Source organism: Trachemys scripta, chromosome 8 (assembly GCF_013100865.1).
Source record: "Trachemys scripta elegans isolate TJP31775 chromosome 8, CAS_Tse_1.0, whole genome shotgun sequence".
NCBI lineage: Eukaryota > Metazoa > Chordata > Testudines > Emydidae > Trachemys > Trachemys scripta.
The window spans coordinates 15,449,587-15,473,810 of record NC_048305.1 but is presented as its reverse complement, the minus strand read 5'-3'; the positions used below and the strand labels follow the sequence as shown (position 1 = coordinate 15,473,810).

Genomic DNA, 24,224 nt, shown 5'->3' with positions numbered 1-24,224 from the left:
ACATTCAAGGAAAAATATATTTTTATGCAAGGTTGATATAAAAAAAACATGCCTGCTATTTAAACTTGCTCAAGAATTTAGAATATTGGGAGTCCTAGGGTGATGAACTAATGGGCAAGGGAAGAGGCCAAAGGTGTGCGATAAATTAAATTTAATCACACAACTGTCAGCACCACCTGTGTGGTATAAAATGGTTTAACTGCCATAAGATTTGCTTCTTAACCTCAAAATAATTATTTGAACTTGGAATTTAGAGAAGCCAGTGTGGAACTCCATTTAACAACAACAGATCCTTCAAGCCCAACCATTCACCCATTTTTACAGAATATTCCCCCCACATCCTTATATGCCCCTCCCCCCCAAAAAAACTAATGATTCCTTAAACTATAACTGATATCTTAAACGAGTAATTGAACATCTTGGGCAAGTCTTTGGCCATCAAATGAATGGAAACAGGAATGCAAAATATTCCAGTTCTCTGAATATACAAGACCAAATAAGGCCCAAACGTCAAGAGAATAAACATGAGGCTAATCTACCAAGTTTGGGCAAATGTGAATTCGAGTTCTCTAATGCTGCAGATATTACTTTGCAGGGTAAACTTAATTCTTCCTGCTGCAAATGTGTATACTTATTCCTATTTAAAAAGGAAGGCTCTGTGTAACCTGCACAGATCTTTGTAAGTTCAACTGCTCATTTGTCACAACTGTATAATCATGAAGACTATGAATAAATCATTTGACAAACAGATAGAGTTATACATTCTAGACTAGCAAAAACAATTTAAAATTGTTCATATAACCACTCGTTTCGAAACTGCCAGAAGGATAGCTAGTATTTGTACATTGCCTGAAGGACTTGACAAACTGTTTATATAAAGGGAGAAAGACCTTGAATTTCAGGAAATAGATGTGTAGAAAACTTTCTTCTAGCAGAAAATAAAGTTCCATTTGTACCACACTGGTTTGCAAGACATTAAATAGATGGTATTCGCAGCTGATATCCAGATCCCAATAAAGTTCATTTTCTAAATTAAACACTTGTCTACAGCAAAAATTGCTACATAAGTGACATTTATTAATGTTCTGCTATATTTACAGTTTTAACATAGTAAAACTCCAAAGTGAATTACCACTTGGCAGAAAGCACGAAAGTGCACATTAAATCTACACTTATAATGCATCATAGTTTTTGCTAACACAAATTATAAAAGCAAGAATTACAGGTATGTTAGGGATCATCTCAAAAGTCCCAAAGCCAACAACAAAAAAATGATGACCTCTCTTTTGCAAGGTCAAATTTTTTTTACACAAAGTTGCATTATGATCTTTGAGCTTTACACTACCAGTATATATTGCGGAAATCCCTATATAGTCCAAAAAGTATGCAGTATGAAAGTAAAATATACTGCAAGATTTAGAAGAGACTATAAAAAAAACAAATACTGGTGCCACCTTCAAAATAATACTTTCCCCCCAATTATGCCATAAAGAATCTATTGTGCACACTGATTTTACTTTCAGGTATAGAGACAGCACAGTTTTAGATTTAACAGCAGATAGATATGTGCAAAAATGTAGTCATAACAAAACAGTCTTCTAAACTTTTGAGAACACCCCTTCAAAATAGCCAGCATTATACATATTTTACACTAAAATATTGGATTCCAGAATCATTGTTAAGATGGAGAATGAAATAAAGCAAGACTGCCCCCTACTGGCTACAGGGGCATAGCTCATGCTATACTACAAATACTATATAAGGCATTATTAGTACACCACAGACTTGACTGCAATAGCTTTTTCAAACATTAGCCCACTAATGATTCAATGATTACAGAATTCTGCATTAACTATTAAAATTTTACACCTAGAAACAAATAGAAAGAAATGCTTCTCTTTTTCAACAGTACTTTTATTTATTTATTTTAAAGCAGGTGATTATTTTTTCTTCTGTGTTCAGAGTCTTGATTCACTTCCTGCAGGTGTCCTGTTACTTCTTGAGGGAGAATTCATTAACGCAGGAAGACATTTGCCAGAAAACATCTGTCAGAGAAGGATATTGAATATTGAAACTATAGTTAGATGGTTATTTTGGTTAAGAGAAGGATGTAGTTCATAAAGAGTGCAGGATGTTGGAAGACATATGACATGCATCTGAGCACAGTTACAAGATTATAGCGATGGTACAATTACACAGTAGTTTTCTGCCTATTTGACAATTTTAGAGTTCAAACCCCTTTAGAACATAAAGCAACAGAAAAAGGAAGACAACGGGCCAGATTCTGCTCTTGGTTATGCTGGTGTAAATCCATAACAACATCACTCAAGGCATTGGAGTTAACCTGTATTTGAATAATGGCAGAGCAAACTTTAACCCCATGTTTGGTTTGATTTGTTTGCGCCCCTAATATGGCTACATGCTAGCAAACATATGGGATATAGGAGAAGCCAAACCTCCTAAACTCTCTATCCTAATTACTCGGGCTGGGATGTTTTTGCACCAAGGATAAAGTATGAAACTAGTACACCTACAGTGTAGTTTGTATCTTCTGCTTGGATACTGATTTGCCCTGCCAACTGCATGCAGTCATATACCAGGAAGATTTCCAGCAGTGATAGATAACATGACCCATTAGAACACAGTATTTAAATAGCATATGCCAAGCTTTCAGCCAGGTTCATTTTACTGTTAACTACTTTTGGCTTGCACAAAGCACCCTCCCCAGTCCCTCAGAAAACTAAAACCAACAATCACCGTCCTAACAGTGATAGGTTCCAGAGCATTCTGTGCACTTCTGTCACTCACTAACAGCGGATGGGATTTTATCCAAGAACAGCTCTGTTCATTTATTTTTTTTTTTAAAAGTGATACACACTGGCTTGTAATTCAAGTTAACTAAAAGCTGTACCCTCAGAAAATCCCCACTCCAAGTTCACAAGCCACTTGCAAGCTATGATCCTTGGGCCTCTTCTGGAAGCCTGAGCCATGCTTCGGAATCTTTTACCCTCTCCTCATTCCGTGTCCTCACAAGGTCAATCAGTACAGGCATATGTGGAGAAGGTTCTGACATGCTGGATTCCATCACCAAATTTAAATGATCTAATTCTAAAAGGATCTGTTTTTTAAGGAAAAGTAAACAGAGAAAATGTAACACTAACTTCTTCATAAGGTTCCCAATACATAGGTAGTGATTCTTTCCACCACCTACCTTCAATATTACTACAAATTGTGTATTTATAATATCCCCTCTTTATTAAGTTCAGCATGTCTGGCTCTCATCAATGGTGTTATGATGTGGGTGGAGTGCACTAGCAAGCAAATGCTAATTAGAAGTAATATTTTCGTTTCTTCAGTGGTCAGCATTTTTCACAGCTATTGATTCTCGGAGACTTTAAGGGCATTTTAAAAACAAAACATGTGAAAAGTCTTCTTTGAATTATGTCTACTTCCGCTCTCTCAGAAGGAGAAGTGGCACAAGGGCAACTGGAAGAGCTGGTGTTTTGTTCCTACAAAGCACCTACACAGACCACAGAGGCACAGCAGATGTAGAAACCCCAGGGAGATATGTGCAGCTACAGCAGCTGCATGGGGACTGATCAAATATGTGCTATAATGTTTTTTAGACATATGCAATGCAGTCCAAATAGTTGACTTACACAAGTCAGTCTTTAGTATTATTGCTAAGGACAAATTAGCCTCTATTTCATCCTTAAAGCGGCATGTTTAGAGAAGGATGGGGGTATATTCCCGGGGCTATGGGGAGAGTGAAGAGGGTAGAAAGAACTTTTTTGTTGCTTTGATTTACTCGCTGGCGGTTTGTGTATATCCAGATAGGATTTCTGTTGTTGCTGGATGATCATTATTATGCTGTTATAAGGCTTTCAGGGCACCTACAGTTCTTTGTATAGTTTGTTTTAAATCTAAATAAATAAAACAGATGTGGTTTAACACAGGAAAATCCAACATTTTAGGGTCACAAAATCCTTTATTAAAACTTTTTGTCTTCTCTGTAGTCAAATATACACCTCACATATAATTATATTCAATTTGAACAAGACAAAGAATCTGAAAGGACTGTCAAAGAGAACTCACATTTCAGTATATATAGCATATATATGCTTGTCAGAACTGAATAGTCTGTGTTGATTACACAACAGTCGTCCGCTCTGGCACAGCTAGATAATATTTATGGGTAACTTTATAAATTTGACTCTTCTCCACAGCATGCACAAGCTTTGCCATACATGAGATGTCTCAGTCAAAGAGGAGTAAAAGGTCATAATTGGGGGTTCTCAAACTGGGGGTCGGGACCGCTCAGGGGGTTGCGAGCTGTCAGCCTCCACCTCAACCCCGCTTTGCTTCCAGCATTTATAATTGTGTTTAATATATTAAAAAGTGTTTTTAATTTATAAGGGGGGGTCACACGCAGAGGCTTCCTATGTGAAAGGGGTCACCAGTACAAAAGTTTGAGAATCACTGGTCAGAACCATTCTGATAAGGACTCTAGGCCCCTTCATATAGTTTTTTTTTTAAATTAGGTTCTCTATGCTATGAAGACAAATAAGCCAAACACAAACAGTCAAAACAAGCTACTGTACATAGGAACAGTTCCAACAGACAACACTCTCACATGAATCAAATTCCCACCCTCCTTGTAAAGAGCAAGCAATACTCAGATCTGGTTCTGCCAATTAAAATTTTAACTTACATACCTAATCTTCACCTGTTAATTATGGTCTTGTTCTCAGCCTCCATAACATCTATCCCAAGAATCTCCTTTTAGTATATATCAGAGGGGTAACTGTGTTAGTCTGGATCTGTAAAAAGCAACCGAGAGTCCTGTGGCACCTTTAAGACTAACAGATGTACACTAATACATCTGTTAGTCTTAAAGGTGCCACAGGACTCTCTGCTGCTTTTAGTATATATGTATCTCAATTCCTTTCTTAGCAAAACAAACCAGACTTTTGGTGACTAGCTACAATTAATATATGGCAATATAGATGTTCTTACAATATACGCCTTCTTTCTAGATACAAATATGGAATGAAGTTAAGACTACCCTTCTCAAAACTTCTGCATTAAAGAATCAGGAGAATGAGATCACCACCATGTAGTGCTTGTTCTAGATACTAGAACCAAATGTATGAATTTAATGTTAACCTCTAATATCCTCTAACTTTCATAATAAATAATTTTTAGATATATAATCAAGTTTTTTAAATTGTGAGACGGTAGGTAGGGAAATAGCAGCTTCCCTTCACTGTCACCAGAAAAAGTAAAAGAGGAATCTGATTTGAGGAAGGATGCTATAGTGATACCAGAAGTGTTTTGAAATGCTTCTCTTCAATATTTCACATTATTGGTTTATCTGAAGAGTCCAACAGAGTGAAGTTTAGGGCATGTGGAAACATCAAGGCCTAAATTTTCATAGTGCCTAGTGTTTCTGGATGCCCAACTTGAGACATCTTAAAGAAGCCTGATTCAGAAAGTGCTGAGGACCTACACTTTGAAAGACAAGCCCCTTTAATGTGTCTCAGGTTGGGCACCCAAAAATGTAGGCACAAAATCACTACTTGCATTTCAAAACAAAGGCTTCAAGGTCTATGCTACCAGGAACCAAGCAACTCCTATAAGAAATGAAGAGTCAAGTCACTTGAAGAGCAAGAAGACCAGTTGCTGGGACCAGAAATAGCTTTAGCATTCAAGTATTAAATTCATGGCTGTACAACCAGTAACAATGTGAATTTAAGAGGGGTTCAGAGGTTACCACAAACCCTAAGAAGGGGAAAACCCAAACAACCAACTCATCACATAGTAATTTCTTTTTATAGCATTTTCAGGTTCAGTTTAATAAAGCAGAACCATTTGCAATGTGTGTGGTTCCTGCCTAGTGAAGAGACAATGGAACACGAAAACAAAGCCTTGGTTTTGAGAGCCAAACAATTTAATGACACCTGATTTAAAGTTTTGTGTTTCTACTATTGCCCTGGTTACAACTGCTTCAGCTCTGTCCTGGGGAAAACTAGCTTCACGGAGCATCGTGTTGCACTCATCTGGGAAGCAACTTCTTTCTTACAGGGATTTTTTTCTGCCTCAAGAGAAAGAAAGTTAATGCTAGCCATTATCTATTGTATGAAGGAAATGCGCTAAACAAGCTGAACTACTTTAGCCTCCATCAAGGTCCCACCAAGATTTCAGCAAAGGACAAGAACAAGACAAGTTAATGTGCAGCCTAAAAGTGGGTGAATTTTAGATGTTTAAAAAAAAACAAAACAAAACAAAAAAACCCTTAAAATCATTCAGGTACTACAATTAGTTAAAGGCATGTTGGAGTGGCTTTCAGAGTTTCTCCCAGAACTTGGCAGAGAATGAGTAATACAGAAACCCAGATGAAGTGCTGGTTCTGGGCCATAAGCCAAAGATATTGCTATATGCCTCTGCTCAGGCTTGGTCTGTGACCTTAACTCATGTTGAAGGTATGCCACATGTTTCAAGCGCATTACTAGTTCTTAAAATCACATCCTCCAGGGTGCACAAGTGTACCAAGTCATAGGGATCTGTTCTGGTATTTCAAATCTTGGAATCTAAGGCATCTAAAATTCCCTTCATCAAATTCTGGAACAGATACTTGATACTTCAAATTAAACTCCTGCTGTGTTGTCATAGGGAAGCTGGACTAAGAAGCATGTACAGTAGCTGGTAGCCCAGGAAATAAAATATCAGCCACTGACTTTGGCCTATGAAATTATAGCAGAGCAGACCCAGCCTAAAGAAATTGCCCAGTAAAGTAAAACAAAAACAAAAAACAGCAAAAAACCCCTCAAAAAGTGTATAAGATTTACCTTTAGTAAATAAAGAGAACTCTGGTCCTGGGGAGAGTGGAAAATGTATCCGGCATCTTCCGAACCTTTGCATAATTGATAAATCCTCTGAGAAACAGCAGAAAGCCTAAGTGGGGAAAAAAACACATTTGTTCACTTAAGAAACAAAATCTATATAATTTCCAATGTTTTCTTCTCTACTTAGGAAAAGGACAGTCCATCTCAGAATGTCTTACAGAGCAGGCCTCTGATTCTTAGCACTTATGGCATTTAACTGAATATAGACTTGTTTCTGGACTATGATATTAAAGGTTTGGATTTCCATATTAATGATCAACAAGAAAGTTTATTTTAAGGGTAAACCTAATTACCAAGAAGTTAGTTCTACAAATCTGGAAGTCAGCTAAAGAAATCTAAGGGTATGTCTTCACTTACCGGAGGGTCCGGCGGCAGGCAATCAATGTTCCGGAAGTGCTCGCCGTCGACGCCGGTACTCCCGCTCGGCGAGAGGAGTACGCGGCATCGACGGGGGAGCCTGCCTACCGAGTCTGGACCCGCGGTAAGTTCGGACTAAGGTACTTCGAATTCAGCTACGTTATTAACGTAGCTGAATTTGCGTACCTTAGTCCGAAGTGGAGGGTTAGTGGGGACCAGGCCTTCATTGCTGATCAGGATGAATGCTTTAGTGATCAAGCCAATCTAGAAAAGGTAGTAACTCAAATAAATGAGGAATAGTTTTATGAAATTTAGTCACGTTTCTTGGAAATTTATGATTATGTCACTAAAGATCCGGTATCATTTTCTCTGACATATTCAGTACAATTCTGCTGCAATCTTTTTACAGTTGATTTTTGCTGGTTCCTGGAGTGTTTCCTACGACACATTTTACCTAATTTAAGAATCTTGGCTTGTTCTGAGTTGCTTGTACTAGGTTAGCAATTCTCAAACTGTGGGTCGGGACCCCAAAGTGGGTCACGACCCCCTTTAAATGGGGTCACCAGGGCTGGCTTAGACTTGCTGGGGCCCGGAGCTGAAGCTCGAGCCCCACTGCCCAGGGCTGGCTTTAGGCCGATTCCGTTGAATCGGGCCCCGCGCCTAAGAGGGCCCCACGCCCAGTGGTGAGCTGGAGCTGGTTCCCAAGCTCCGGCAGCTGTCCGCCCCACCCCCGGCCCCAGCTCACCTCCCCCTCCTCCCCTGAACGCTCTGCCCCCCCTTCTCCTCCCCCTTCCCTGCTTCCCGCGAATCAGATGTTTGTGCGGGAAGCCTGGGAGGGTTCAGAAACACGCGACGGCTTCGCAAGTTAAGCTGGGGCAGGGGGGCGCGAGAAGGGCTGCAGGGAGGCACGGCGCAGCCCATTCTGGCTCCGGCCCAGCGATGGCGGCGCAGCCCCAGCCCCGTCCCGGGGCCCGGCCCCAGTGTGGGTAAGTGGCATGGTAAGAGACCAGGGCCGGGGGATGTTTTGGATAAGGCAGGGGCAGGGAGTCCCACGGACAGGGAGTGGGTGGGGGGGGTGGATTGGGCAGAGGCTCTGGGGGGGGGGGTCGGGGGATGGGGGGGGGGTTGGGTAGGCGTGGGAGTTCTGGGGGGTCTGTCGGGGTGGTGGTGGTGGATGGGCTCGGGGCACTCAGGAGACAGGAAGCAGGGCGAGCTGGGTAGGAGGTGGGGTCCTGGAGGGCAGTTAGGGTGTGGGGGTCTTGGGAAGGAGTGGTCAGGGGACAAGGAGCAGGGGGGTGTTGATGGGTTGTGGTTTCTGAGGGGGGCAGTCAGGGGCAGGACCTGGGTGGGGGTCGGATGGCGGGGGGAAGGCGCTGTACTCACCGGGCGGTTCCCTACTGGGTCTTCAGCAGCGGGTCCTTCAGTACTGCAGAAAACTTGGAGTGAAGACCCGGAGCGCCGCCGGGTGAGTCATCCCTGCTGGGGCCCCGTCGAAATGGGCCCCGCACTTCCTAAAGCCGGCCCTCTGGGGCCGAAGCCAAAGCCCAAGGGCTTCAGCCCTGGACAGCACGACTCGGGTTGCAGGCCCCTGACGAGGGGCTGAAGCCCTTGAGCTTCAGCTTTGGCCCCTCTGCCCGGAGCAGTGCGGCTCAAGCTATGTCTTGTGTGTCCCCGCCCTCCCAGACAGTGGGGCTTGGGCAGGCTCAGTCTTCAGTCCCCTCTCCTGGGGTCATGAAGTAATTTTTGTTGTCAGAAGGGGGTCACGGTGCAATGAAGTTTGAGAACCCCTGTACTAAGTAAAGGAATTCTGCCATCTAGTGGTGACTTAGTTTGTTGCACATAAAGGAGGTAGACCATTATTTAGTACTTAGGTAGCACTTTCCGTCCGATGCTCTCAAAAACTGTGTAAGTATTGATGAACTAAGCTTCCTACAGTGAAAGGATAAAAAATAATTGTAGAAACATCAGAAGTGTGCATTGTGGAACCAGAAACCTTATTGTCTGTCATGTTGCTGCTTATTTTGTGTGTTTATATGTAGATTATATATCTCTTCTACATATGATTGGGATTTCTAGATTAAGAGTGTTATAGAAAAGAGATATTATTACTAATATATATTTGGTTGTGATACTTTTTTCTATACTTAACCTTATAGAAAATAAAGGCATTTTATTAAAATATTACAAATTAGAAATTAGAAGCCCCAGTCCCCAAATACACCATTTTTGATGGGGTCTCTTTCTTGAGTAGGGAGTTTGCAGGATCAAGCTCCAGAACAAAGTCTTTGAAATGGAAAGTTGAAAACGGTGATACAAGAGATTTATCTTACTTATCTTATGCACCATTGAAAGAACAGACCCAGTAAGTTTCTGAATTGAATTACTTTTGAGATAGATTTCAGTAGACGATTAAAGGGAAAAAATATATATTAAAAATATTACTTTGACAAACAACAATAAGATTTCTGGTTCCACACTACACACTTCTGATGTTATTACAATTATTTTTTCTCCTTTCACTGCAGGAGGTTTAGTTCATCAATACTTCTTCCAGTTTTTGAGAGCATCAGATGGAAAATGTTATCTAAGTACTAAATAATATTCTTTTACCTCCTTTGTGTGCAACAAATTAAGTCGCCGCTTGATGGCAGAATTCCTTTATCTAGTACAAGCAACTCAAAACATGCCAAGATTCTTCAATTAGGTAAAAATGTGTCGTAGGCAACACTCTAGGAACCAACAAAAATCAACTGCAAAAAGATGCAGCAGAATTATACTGAATATGTCTGGGGAGACTTTGGGGTGGTCTTTTCAGGCAACAGGTTGCCTTAGAAAGGTGGTCTTTTGTACCAGTTTCACTGTACTATCATTTTTATTCTTCCACATAGGTAGATTTACAGCTAAATATTAGCCACAGAGTCAAAGAACAGAATTGCTGAGTATCAGCTGGCTACAACTCCAGGAGGCATATTTGGAACAGTGACATGCATTACAGATTGATACTACAAACTTAAGTATCACTTGGTACCCATGTAACTGGTGTTTTGGTGCAGCAAAGTTGATCTACATATTTGTAGAAAATTAATTTCTCAAAGGGCCCACCAGTCCTCATGATGGTCCCAAGAGTGTCTGAGACTCAGTATAGGATTTAGAACAAATCACAGTCTACTTGCATTTTAATCACTTGAGTGCCATAGTCCAGTGATTCAATTCCTAGCAGCTACTGTCAGTGTGAGGAAGTGCTGCTCTCTGATTTTCTTACTCTTTTTTGGTGAGAGGACGTGTATGCTTTTGCTCCTTAATTTTTTGATGACAGTAGAGGAATTTAAATACACACACCAATCTAGAAGACATTCACTACCAGAATAAAATCATTTAAAAAAAGATAACATTTTGGCCGTACACCTTTAAACATCTGGTAACGAATACAACAACACTTGTCTCTAAAAGACACTTTTTGCATAACTTCAAATGTTATAAGGACTTACCTAATACAAGGAAAACCCACCAGAGCCAGTACTGACCATCAAAGTAACCAGGGAAATAGGTTGAGAACTAAAAAAAAAAACCAGAAATTATAACACTTGATACTTTCTGGGCCCAATCCTGCTCCCACTGATGTCAGTGGTAGCCAGACTGGGCCCTCTATGGTCTTGTCTACACTGGAGGCAGCATGTAGAATATGTGCATCCACAAGCCACAGTGAAAAGCAGGCTGCATCCACACTGTAGTGTGTAGTCACACGGGACAGTGAAAGGATCTAGCAGTGGGATACTACACTGCTTAAAATAGCAGTGTAGATGGGGAGGCATTTCTTGGAAGCGTAGAGGGCTATCCAGGGTATATACCTTAAGGTTCTGGTGCACCTTTACTCTTCTTGCCTAAGCAGTGCCTCACCATCTACACTCTAACTTTATACCTGTGCTAGGGAGGCATGTGGTATATGTACTCCACACACCGCCATAAGCATAGACATAGCCTTACTGTAAGAGAAGCACAAGTTACAAATCCCGATTATTAAAAACTGCTCCACTGTGACCAAGAAGACGTATACAAGACAGTTCAACACTCACTAATACCTCTCCTGAGATCAGCTAGTAGGGAGACACTGCTGAATGACAGCTCTTCCCCTTCTCCCTCACCCACCTGCTGCCTAACAGCCTCTGCCAATTTTGGAAGCGAAAGGCCAGGCTTGCAGTAGTAACCCCTGCTAACTACACTTCAAGGTTGGATGATGTAACAAAACAGCAGTGATGCCGAAGTTAAGCTCTTGTAGGTATGAGGAATCCTCAGACTTGAAAATCTGTTACTGGGAAAACTGCTTCCTATTAAATGAAAAGTGCCCTTGGTGCTGATATAATTATAGAATCCAATTTCATTATGTTGTCAGTGGTAGATTATTAACTTGATTTTTCATTTTTTTAAAGTTTAAATCAGAAGAAGGATAAGTTAGAAAAACTAGATACTAAGGCTGAAATCAAATTCACAGTTAAGGCTGCCAGTCTCTCTCACTTCATTTTCTTATTATCTCAGGAAATGGCACTTAGGTCTTCTGTATGAGACACCTGTAGTACCTAAGCACTGTACAATGGAGACAGTTATCTCACTAGATGTCATATTTGCAGGATCTGAGTCCTGGCACAAAAGGATTAAGGATAAAGTGATGACCTTAACTCTGAATCTCTTTGCTTTTGGTCTTCAGAGCCTATTTTTTTATTGGTTTCCCTTGCACAACATCTGCCTGCAATTTTTCTAGTCACAGGCTGCACACATGACATGTTTGCTTGGACAGAAATTGCTTTGACATTTTCACAAAGATATAGCTTTATAATTTTTCATTCCTTTCCCCATTAAAAGCCTTTGCTTTCCTGACCTGCTTTATTTTCACATAGAAGATTTTTTTTTACTTCAAGAATAAAACATCTGGGGTAGGTGGTATCTCTTTTAAACAAATATTGCTTAACATACAGCTACATATTACACAAGCTGCTTTACTTAATAAGAAAGAGACACTTATAAAAATGCAGCACTCCTCTGGCACATTATTCTTATTTATTACAATAACAAGGACCATCCTACCATCCCAGAGCAGTGTCACGTTACCAGCTCTCTTCAACCTCTAGACAGTCTATAACAGCCCCCATTCCCAAAGCACACTGCTAGATGTGCCACAGCAGGCAAGTTTACTGTTTCAGATGAGAATAAAGCAAGCAGAAAGAGTTATTTAAAAATCACACCTGGATCGAAACAGTCCCCAAGAAACTTTTGTGATGGTCAAGGAAACAAACAAGCTAATCTTCAAAAAGGAACTGCTGAAGGATTTAGGGCAAATTTCACTCTTGGCATGAAGAGTCAGCACAAAGCCCTCTATGCCTCACATTAGCCTTACTGTGAGTTGCCTGAGGGGAGCAGCCATGCAGAGAGGCCTTATATCCCCTGTATGCTGTGGGGGTCCGCTCCACACCGCCCTGAACAAGTCAGAGAGCAGAGATCTTTATGGAAGCTGAAATGTCAGACTGAGTGGTGCCACCAGTGGGTGTGGAGTGGCAGCAGCTACTCATGTGGGTTGGGGCACTAGCCACAGATGCATTGTACCCCTGCTTGTGGGGTGGGAAAGGACAGGATTCTTCCCCTTCCAAAACACTCTGATTAGTGCACAGTACAAAGCCCAATAACCCAGGCTTTTGCAGGTGCAAGTTTTGCCAGGCAAAAAAGCTATTTAATTGTGAACTGAGATGAGCCACTTATTAAGCAATGTAGCAAATACACAGAGGCCTTATGTTTGTCTGGGCTGCCTTTTTGTTTTTGTTTTTTTGCACTAACTTACCCTGACAATCAGGATCCACTTAATGAGAGACAGACCAAACCCTGAAATGGCCCCATATCGTCCTGCAGCTGAAGTGGTCAGACAGAAGGACAAGAAAAATCCAATCCAGTTGAAGAGGAAAGCCACTGAGAAAGCAAAGGGAAAGCAATAGGTCAAAATGGCTGGAAGCTGAAGCTAGACAAATTCAGACTAGAAATAAGGCGTAAAAAATTAACACTGAGATTAATTAACTACTGGAACAATTTACAATTGGAGTCTCAATCACTGACAATTTTAAAATCAATATTGGATGTTTTTCTAAAACATCTGTTCTAGGAATTATTTTGGGGAAGTTGTATGGCATGTGCTATAGAAGAGACTAGCTGCTCACAGTGGTCCTCTCTGGCCTTGGAATCTATGCATCTATTAAGAGCCTCTTCATATTTTTAGGCTGTCTTCTTCTCGTGTCTGTCCACCACACATCACAGTTTTTTCCAGTGTTGGGCACATGTGTAGCCCTGCCGAGATCTTCCACAGTACATGGTTCCTTGAGGAGCCAGCAGACTAACAGATGTTCCATTGTTTGTGTTTCACCACAGTCACATATATGTGGGTCACTGGAACAGCCTCACTTCCACATACTGACTTTTGACCTGCCCACTCTTGTTCGGAGGCAATTTAAACTTCACACAAGTTGTTGCAAGTGAAATGAGTGTTGGCTTCAACCAGGGTTTGCCCACAAATCTTTATGAACAGCAGACAAACTTAGATTTAATATCTGACCCTCTGTGCATTCTGAGCTGCGAAACCCTACATCCCCCCTTTTAACTCAGACTAAGAGAAAATGCCTCATGACAATTTAGCTACACTATATTTCCAGTGCTTTCATGCTCTTCCCATACAAACGCAGAGACAACTGCTACTAGCCCTTTCCTAAAATACTGAGAGCTACTTCATTTTTAATATTAATCCATTACCAACTAAACTCAATTTTTAAGAGTTCAAACAGAGTATGGGTTTGCCCCCCCAAAATAAAAAATATATATAGTTCCAGAAGTTTGACTGAACCAAATAAATAACTAGTTTTCATAAAGAGCAGAGATGTTTTAGGATTTCTCAATGACACGGTCAGCAGCATACTATGTGAATGAACAGCCTTGGAACTCCTGATCATCCATTCATTTTATACAGCCTCTTTTTTTTTTTTTTTTTTTTTTGGGGGGGGGGGAGGTGTAGGACGAGACAGCATTCACCATACTTGAGCATGCTCTAGTGGTACATTATGGAGTGGCAGGAGTCTCTACTGCTATTACCCTACGGCTAGAAATTTTGGTTTGCATTATGGGAGATATATAAGGCAAGAGTTGGTTTAGTAGTGAATGAAGAGGTGCATCTCCACATTCTTGTCACTGCCTTGTGGAGGTGAACAGCTCTTCACAACATGTTATTAATGAGGTTTATAGGGAGCAACAGAAACAGATATTGGGGGATGAGCTTTAGTGAAAAAAAGAAGAAAAAGAAGGGGATGGGTTTGTTTGTAATGAAACCCTAGACTAACTTGGAGAGTTTGATACCTGCCTGAATGGTAGATCATTTCTAGAGGAGGAAGGGAAATTTTTTCCTTCCCAGAATTTCATACTGCCATATCTAGTTTTTCCAGCTCTACGTCACGTACATAAAAAGGTTAACTTCTTCTTATCTGGACTGAGGAAAAGTTCAAGGTTCTATTGGGTACTTACTGAAGAATGTTAGCATGAAGATGCCATCATTTCCTATCCTCAGCTGGTCAGTATCATCAAAATCATCCCGTGCCACAAAGTCATCCTCCTAAAAGTGAAGAGAGAACAGGGAATGGAGGGAGGTCAGGTTTAATGCAATCAAAGTCATACAGCAAGCCTGAGGTTATGAGCTTACACAAGATTTTACGGGAAAGGACTATCAACTTGCAGAGATCACAAAGCTCACATTGCAAGGGTACAGAATATCTTTTCATTCAAGAAAAAACTCCTTAAGGACAACAACATTTCTGCATCTAAAACTTCTCCCCTTTGTACCTGAATAATTGCTAAAGATAACATAAGACATGAAATACTGACTTGTCAGGTGAGATTCCCTCTTTTAGGTAGCCCCCCCGAAAACAAATAAGGATACTCCCAATACCGACCACACAATTTATCTCCCTGTCTTTGTCTAACATTTTCCGTCACTGGGATAACATCATATGTGGTCTCAGTGGGACTCAGGCTCTTATGGGAGAAGAGCTACTAGCATTAGACAGCAGATGCTGGTAGCACTACTACCAAATGCTAGCTGCGATCAAGGAGCATGAGGGAGGAGGGCAGACAGCAATGGAAGAAGAGAAAAGGAAAATCTCTCGTCAGAGACAATGGATTTTATTATTCACAGACCAGAAAAGACCAGGAGTGACGAGGAAAGCCAAGTTACCTAACAAGGTAGGAAAGAAATCAAAATATGACCGCCTACTGTTCAAGTTTTGTTCTTCTTTGATGAGTGGGTAGGATATGGTCTACCAGACAAAGGTATGAAGTGAACCTTGACCTCTGAAGCTTTGCCAACTCCCGTTTCATAACAATGAATTTGAACTACAGGAACTCACTCAAAAATTGGGTGCTGACAGATCTTCTGATGGGAGGTACATTGGAAGTACAAATTAGTAAGTTGTAAGATAAACAGCGAAGCTACACATGTAGCCTATATCAGCTTGCCAAATTAATCAGTACTGCATGCACTAGTGCAGGGGTAGGCAACCTATGGCATGTGTGCCGAAGGCGGAACACAAGCTGATTTTCAGTGGCACTCACACTGCCCGGGTTCTGGCCGCCAGTCCGGGGAGCTCTGCATTTTAATTTAATTTTAAATGAAGCCTCTTAAACATTTTAAAAACCTTATTTCCTTTAGATACAACAATAGTTTAGTTATATATTATAGACCTATAGAAAGAGACCTTCTAAAAACGTTACAATGTATTACTGGCACGCAAAACCTTAAATTAGAGTGAATAAATGAAGACTCAGCACATCACTTCTGAAAGGTTGCCGATCCCTGCACTAGTGTTATTGACATGTCTTACATCATGCCAGTGGACCAGACAAAAAGTTTTTCAAAAAAATATTGTAGAACACTGAAAAAAAACCAAAAAAAAACCCGAGAAAAAATAAATCAAGATTTTGATTAACAAAGTATTTAAGTTAATTCAGTTATATAAATTCTACAAATGGACCTTTAGGGACATTCAGCACACAAAGTGAACTTACTCTTCCAGGAACCAAGGGAATGGTAGCTTCAGCCTTACTTCGCTCCGCTTCATCGTAACTAGGCAATGTTGTGGCCACATTGTAAGAAGGGGGCTTGGGAAACCCTGATTCGTCTTTGTAGTCAAAATATTCTGCAAAGAGAGAGTTTACATGAATTGTAGGATGTAATGTGCCTCTGACGCCGGATATAAGCAGCTCTATAACCGGCAAAGAAAACAAAGTACGAAGAAGATCATGATTTTAAAATTACCATGTATTCTTTGGTGAAAGACTGTAATTTAAACTCACATGTATTGAACTATAATGCCATAATAAAGAAAACATTAAAGCAAATTTGAGACCTACAGTAGGATACTAACAGACTTTCAGAAGGGGAAGGGAATTCACCCTAAATAAATTAGTATGACAGTCATCTTGATCTAGACAAGGAAAAGCAAGAAAAGTTGAAACCTTGTTAGAAACATATGCACACTATGATACCACATACAGATATTCTTGAGCTTTTTAAGGACTGAAACATAAGAGTTCCACAACAGATACCGAGTATGAACAAGACCACTTTATCGAGGGTGCACAAAGGCACCTCCCAATCTAGAGCAACAGAGACAGGAACACATGCTGTGCCTCCCCTGATTTCAGTAAGAGACAGAGAAAGATATATTTTCAAATTTCAAATGGTTTTGATGAGTAAAAGAAGAATCCCCATAAGGTATTCAGCCAAAGGTGGCCAGTTTGTCTGAAAAAGACCCCAGTTTCCTTTCGAATGTCTATTTACTCCTTTGAGCAGTATAAATTGGGACAGGGAGGGGAGGTTACCACAATGATGGGGCTATCTTTAATCTTCTCCTTTTTCCCCCCTCCCACCTTGGTTTCCATATGCTATCTTTATGCATCTGATGTGCCTGATTCTCAAATGTGATTCTGACTTTTTATTAAGAAAATGTGGGTGGGGGAAAAAAATCAGGATCTAGATTATGACCAGCATGAATGTGATAGCTCCTCTGAAAAGTATTATTGGCTTTTAACTCAGGTATGATCATGCAGAAAAGGTAGCTTCCTCATGGGCACTCTCCTTAGAAGGTTTAACCAGTCTCCATTCCCATTTTTACCAAGAGATTATCATGTCCATGATCATAATTATCTCTATAATGAAAATGATATAATGAATGCTAGTCCAAACCTTCACATAGTGCAGAATATGTAGTTTTGGTGCATGCATATTACATCTGTGTTGCATACACATCTATTTACAGGTGCCAATTCAAGATGCTGATTACAATCTAGAAAGTTAGAAATCATAGGACTGAAAGGGACCTTGAGAGGTCATCTGATCCAATCTCCTGTACTCATGGCAGGACTAAGTATTATCTAGACCATCCCTGACTGGTGTTTGTTTAATCTGTTCTTTAAAATCTCCAATGGTTGAGATTTCACAACCTCCCTAGTCAATTTCTTTCAGGGTGCTTAACTACCCTGAAAGTTAAGAAATTTTTCCTAATGTCCAACCTAAACCGCCCTTGCTGCAATTTAAGCCCATTGCTTCTTGTCCTATCCTCAGCGGTTAAGGAGAACAATTTTTCTCCCTCCTCCTTATAACAACCTTTTATGTACTTGAAAACTTAGGTCCACTCTCGGTCTTCTTGGTTTGGGACTTGGCTACCTTAAATACTGCCTTTACACCCATACCCAGGTGTGACAGCAGACATCAACTGGCTTTTACCAAGTCCCTAGATGTGAACTCAAGGTCTGGAGGAAGGGTGTTTTCAGGCCTGGTCTACACTGTGGAGGAGGGAAGGGGGAAAATCAATCTAAGTTACGCAATTTCAGCTACGTGAATAACGAAGCTGAAGTCGATGTACTTAGACCTACTCATCGCGGTGTCTTCACTGCGGTGAGTCAACTGCTGCTGCTCCCCCGTCGACTCTGCCTGCGCCTCTCGTGTCGGTGGAGTACAGGAGTCAACGGGAGAGCGCCTTGGGATCGATCGTGTCTAGACTAGACGCGATAAATCGACCCCCGCTGGATTGATCACTGTCCACTGATCCGGTGGGTAGTGTAGACATACCCTCAGAGGCAAATCTCTGTCTGTGGAAACTACTCCCTGGACTAAGCACCAAAAGATTGAATTTGTTAGAACAAAAGTGCAAGGTTCATGTTTTGGGGCAACATTTTATCAAATGGGTCTGAACAAAGGCATTTTTTCTAACTTTTCTGATATCTTCATTTTAAACTGATGTTTGCTTTATCAGATATGTGTTCTGATGCCACAGAACACATACTGGCTAAGTTACTGAAAAAAATATACGCATAGCCTCTTAACGGGTCTATTTCTACTGGATTTCTGCTCTAATTAGCAGAGAGTAAGAAGACTGCCATGTTATATCTGAGTTGAGCTCTCTTCCAAGCTTTCAGCTCCAGCCACTTTTTTTTTTTCTATAGTTGCAGATGACGAGTATTTAAAACATTGTAATGCATTCAAGCATTGTTAATCTACAGTATCATAAAAGCATTTGTATATACTTCACAAGACAAAAATTCAGCATAATGACCAAGAAAGAAGCCCTGAAAAAGGACAGTAAAGTAAAAGAACCAGTAAAGATACCATTAAAGATCACTGGGAGAAGCAGATATTACTCAAATACCAGATCATTACAGACCACAAATCCTCACTGCACTACCATTTTCACCTTCTTCTGTATGCTAAGAGCGCTGTAGAAAGTAACTTGAGCACCATTTTATGGAGATGACATCAGTTGATTGCCACCAAGGCATGTTTTCTTTCAAACCACAAATAACCACAATCTCTTTGGATCAGGTCCCATACTTCCCAGTCTTAATAGATGCTGCAATGTCAAACAGCAGTGAGCATATTATAGAAAAAGAAACAAACTAAAGGGATGGGAAAGAAAACCAAGAAAAAAACAACATTTATTTCCTTGCTGTTCATTTTACCTGCATTCTCCCCAGAAATGCTGCTGTAAGGTGGAGGGGCATCGTTCACAGTATGTTCAGTCTCTCCAGGCTCTTCCTCATTCTGCAACTGAACAGAATCATTTACATTTTAATAGGGCTGAAGAAAAAGGACAAATAAATCGGACTCCCCCATAACACAGAAAATTACACAATCATGGTGTCCTGGTCAAAATCCAGTTGGGTTAGTTACATTCTGCCTACCTAAATTACCCCTGCACTTTCAGGTGCATATGGCAATCTCTTCTTGTCTTAAACTGTTGTACAGAAATGCAGTGCACTGTTAAACACTTGACACATTTCACTTCAGAGGTAGCCAAAGTAATCCCATTGGTAGATTTTAATCAACGTGCCAGTTATGATAAGTTTGTATGCTAAGTCATATTTCTACATTTCTGGTTCCAGACTGCTACAGCACATCCATGTGTATTTACTGTTGTACCTTTCCACTTCCCCAGCACTAATTTAAAAGCTATCAGGTCATGCTAATTGTGACAAGACCAAATTGCACTTGTTTTCATAAAAAGAGGAAATGGTAGGAGACATTCAGTCAAAATCTCCATTACCATCTGTGGCTTTGCTAAGAAAACTGGTGCTCAGCTGAGTTATGCAAAATAAACTGTTTATCAGTCAGTTATGCTGTGGATAAGAGGGAATCCAGTGGTGAGATTTGTAACTGTACACTCTGTTTTGGATTAATACACACACACAGTTTAAACTGGCATATAGCTTTTCATATATACAGTATGTGACTTGTATTATGCAGAGTTTGCAAACATTCTTTGATCATAAAAGCTGGCAATACTGGGTTAGGCATGTCCAAAGAAGAGTGTATCAGCTATCATCTAGCTACTTCACTCTTTCTATTGCACATCACTGAAACAACAACAACAACAACAACAACACACACACACACACACACACACACACACACACACACTTGCATAACAAATAGACTCTCAGATTTAGAAAGAGTTCTTGGGTCTGAACCACTTTCCTACATCTGGAGAGAGAGAGATTTTTTTAAAAAATCATAATTAAATGACAGTAACACTGCAAATGGCAATTCTTTTCTTAATATCTTCCTGGACTACCCTTCATGCATAATAATGCTAATATCCTTGAAGCCATCTGAGACATTTTTCTTCCTTTTCTCTACTGAGACACTTATGACCTCTTTTCACTATTGCAGGGGTAGGCAACCTATGGCACGCGTGCCGAAGGCAGCACACAAGCTGATTTTCAGTGGCACTCACACTGCCTGGGTCCTGGCCGCCAGTCCGGGGAGCTCTGCATTTTAATTTAATTTTAAATGAAGCCTCTGAAACATTTTAAAAACCTTATTTACTTTAGATACAAAATAGTTTAGTTATATATTATAGACCTATAGAAAGAGACCTTCTAAAAACGTTACAATGTATTACTGGCACGCAAAACCTTAAATTAGAGTGAATAAATGAAGACTCGGCACATCACTTCTGAAAGGTTGCCGACCCCTGCACTATAGTATCTAACTGCCTCCCAAGTACTTAAAAACAAAATTTTCTCTCTCTTCCTCTTCAGCCTGCAGAAGTAACAGATCTATTACTTTTAGGGATGAGTTTCTGTTTTAGTTGCACATATGTGAAGTCCTTGAAGGTCTTGTTTTACATGAGCTTGGTCTATATCTTGTGTTCAGTATGTATCTTTTGCTGTTCATACAGTCAACAGCTAAGGCTCAAACTGCATCCATACTGCTTCTGAAAGTCAACCTCAAAAACTTTAAGGACCACATATTCAAGTAATGTATGTGTGCAGTTAATGCATGTGTGCATTGCAAACATTTGTGTGTCTAGGTTACTTGAAAATCAGGCCCTAGAAGTTTGCTAGAAAATATGTGGGGGTCAGATTAAAAAAAAAAAAAAAGTTAAATGGACAAATCACATGCCTAATTCAGTTGTAAAATTACCATGATTGCATACACAACAGGTAACTGTGCATGCAAATGGCTAATTAGGTACAATATAAAGTCTCCCTAAATTCCTCAAATCTTCATTCTGGAGATGAATTATCGACTCCACAAGCCTCCAAAATTGCCATTATTCTGACACAGTGGCTTTCAACCTTTCCATAACAAGTCTCCCTTTTCTGTACCAGGATCCCCTCCACTTCCACTGAGATCACCCTCCCCTTCTAGCTAGGATACCACTCATTTACCAATATGGGCACACTGGTAGCAATTTAGGCTATGTCTACATTTACTAGATCAGCTGCAATCAATGCAGCGGTGTCAATTTAGCAGGTCTAGTGAAGACCCACTAAGTCGATGGGAAAGCGCTCCCCGAGTACGGTAAGTCGGCAGGACAGCATCTCCCGTTGACACAGCGTGGTATAGACACTGTGGTAAGTCAATCTGACAGTGCCTTACTTGGTGACTTTGGGCAAGTTCCTTTTCTCTGTTTGTTTGTTTTCCCATCAAGCTACTAAAAAATTGCTCACAACAGGAGAATTCTGATGTAAGCACAACTTGACTTAAGTCAGAACAGTCTCCTGCTCTAACTACTATACCATACTCCCCCCCCCAATCTAATCTTAAATATATAATCTAAAAAAAGCTTTTAGATAAAAAGTAGTATCAGATTAATTTCCTGGGCATGCCCAGTTCATTAAATACTATTTTATTAGTCCAAATGCCAATAGGTAGGACAAGATGAAGTAATCTGGGGCCAAGAATGATACATGTAGTTTGGTCATTAGGGAAAAATATTCTCAATTTGAAGAATAATTGTATTCTGAAAGGAGGCAGCTGAGTTATCACTGCAGAGATTGAAGAACAGGTTGGAGAAAACACAGCAGGTAATCTAGGGAACAATCCCGTAAAATGCAGAGATTCAGACCCGATGACTCTTCTGTCTTCCCCTTCTATGAAGTGTAGGCCCCATTTCAATTCCTGAAAGTTACACTTGAAAATGAAAGCCTAAAATACTACCCAAGAAAACTGCAGCTATGTAATCTGCTGAGAAATAAACTTGCATAAAAATTCATTACATTAACAGTGAATGAGGTAAGGGTCTGGCAAATTAGATGTTCTGTTATTACTCTCTGAGTAGCATCACCTGCTATCTTAACAGTGGAAGGAAGTGTCCCACTGCCTCTCTAATGTTTATAAGTAAAAAAAAAAAGGGGGGGGGGAGAGGGGGGAAGGGAGGAGGAATTAGAGACTTGAGAGATGTAATCCCAAAGGGAGAGAAAGTGAAAGTGCTGGCTAAATGACATAATATTACAAGATATAATAAAGAAGAAAATGCACATGTGATGGAAGAGGGCAGAACAAAAAATATTCTTGCAATTAAGAAGAGTTTAGAAGATTCCAAGGCCCACAACATTCTAAATAGTTATAAGAAAAAGATTTCCCTTCTAATGCACATGGTACGCAGACATGCCTTGCAGCCTTTTTAATGTTTCCAGGCATCTAAAATTCAACTAAGTGCTCATTAACAAAACAATAAGGGTTCATGTGGCAGGAAGAATGAATCATCAGGCCTCAAGTGGCCCAACACTGCCATGACAGCACTAGTCTTGCATTTTCCATGCAAGATGGTGCAGGCACCTGGCATACACAATTAAAAATGCTTTATTATCTGCTCTTGCAAGAGATTTTTCCCCCTTCAGGCTACTAAAAAATTGCTCACAACAGTAGAATTCTGATGTAAGCACAACTTGAGTTAAGTCAGAAGCGAGCTTTTTCATTCTCTGATCTAGGCCAAGAGTTACTTTCCTTTTGATTCACTGAAGTAGTTTACTTTAAGAACATTCTTTTTTGTTGGGTTTTAAAGAAAAAACGTTGGATTAAAACGTTAGTAGATATTTAGAGTGTTAGTTTAAAAAAATCAGCTAAGTATTTCCCCCTCACTCACTTAGATATTGGAGCAGTAACGTACTGTGGTTAGAGTATGTGAGAGATGCTGGAATATTCCATTCCCAATGAAGCCATGAGGTCACTGTAGGCTATGGTGAAGGCACTCACCCTCTGCGTCTCAGTTTCTTCTTGTGTAAGAGGTGTATAACAATATTTACATATTTCACAGTGCTGGTGTGAACTTTAACCTTTGTAAAATGCTTTGAGAACTTTGGCTGAATATTTTTCTCCTGAAATGCAAAGTCTTCATTTAATAACTAAAATATTTTTATTTTAGCAATCTTTCAAAACGTACTGTTACATGGGCTTCAGATATAGTATCATTTCTGAAATATCTTTTGGTTAAACTCCATGTCTATGTTATCCACAGATCTCACACACCAATTCCAAACAAGTGTTTAAAAATCCATACCCTGGGTACTGAATAGCACATTTAGATGTGTTTTATAGATAATCAGGAGTAAAATCTGCAGTTGACATACTACTCAACAGCACTGCAAGATTACTTTTGAACAAATTACAAAAGCTATCAGATTTCCTAGCAAGTTCTAACTCTTAAAAAGCCATAGTTAGAAAACAAGAGGCTTTAGAAGAATATCAGCATGTGATACTCGGGCATTCAAAACTGAATCTAACAAATTAAATTAGAAGATTATTGCAAATGGAATGGAAAGAGACAAAATGAAATCCATTCTCCATGCTTTTCTGAACTATTACAAGGGCAATCCTACAGAACGGAACAGGTGCCGAAGCGTCTGAGTAGAAACCTGCCTTTTAGATGTTCACAGTCACAAAGCAAATTGAAATCAAACAGAATAGCCTCCAAGAAAGCCTTTGAATTTTTTCTTGTAAAAATCACTCTACAAAACCGTGATTTATTACCGCAGAAATAAATGAATGCAGATGGGTCTCTGATATTACTGCCATGACAATATGGCATCGTGCAACAAAACAAGCTCTAAATAGACCTCCATGCCCAAGTGTTCCTGAAAAAAAATCAAACTAACGGTCTC

The 24,224-nt window shown here is 40.1% G+C and overlaps 1 protein-coding gene across 1 annotated transcript in view; it reads right to left on the bottom strand.

The window, feature by feature from the left end:
• Positions 1-1,056: 1,056 nt before the first annotated feature.
• NDFIP1 (Nedd4 family interacting protein 1) overlaps positions 1,057-24,224 on the bottom strand; it is a 32,333-nt gene continuing 9,165 nt past the window's right edge. The window contains exons 2-8 of the mRNA XM_034779030.1: positions 19,296-19,383; positions 16,344-16,474; positions 14,808-14,895; positions 13,090-13,214; positions 10,751-10,817; positions 6,849-6,954; positions 1,057-2,045 (exon numbers count right to left, since the gene is read on the bottom strand). Of these exons, the coding sequence (XP_034634921.1) occupies positions 6,851-6,954; positions 10,751-10,817; positions 13,090-13,214; positions 14,808-14,895; positions 16,344-16,474; positions 19,296-19,383 (603 nt within the window). The 3' untranslated portion in view covers positions 1,057-2,045; positions 6,849-6,850. The remainder of the gene's footprint in view (positions 2,046-6,848; positions 6,955-10,750; positions 10,818-13,089; positions 13,215-14,807; positions 14,896-16,343; positions 16,475-19,295; positions 19,384-24,224) is intronic.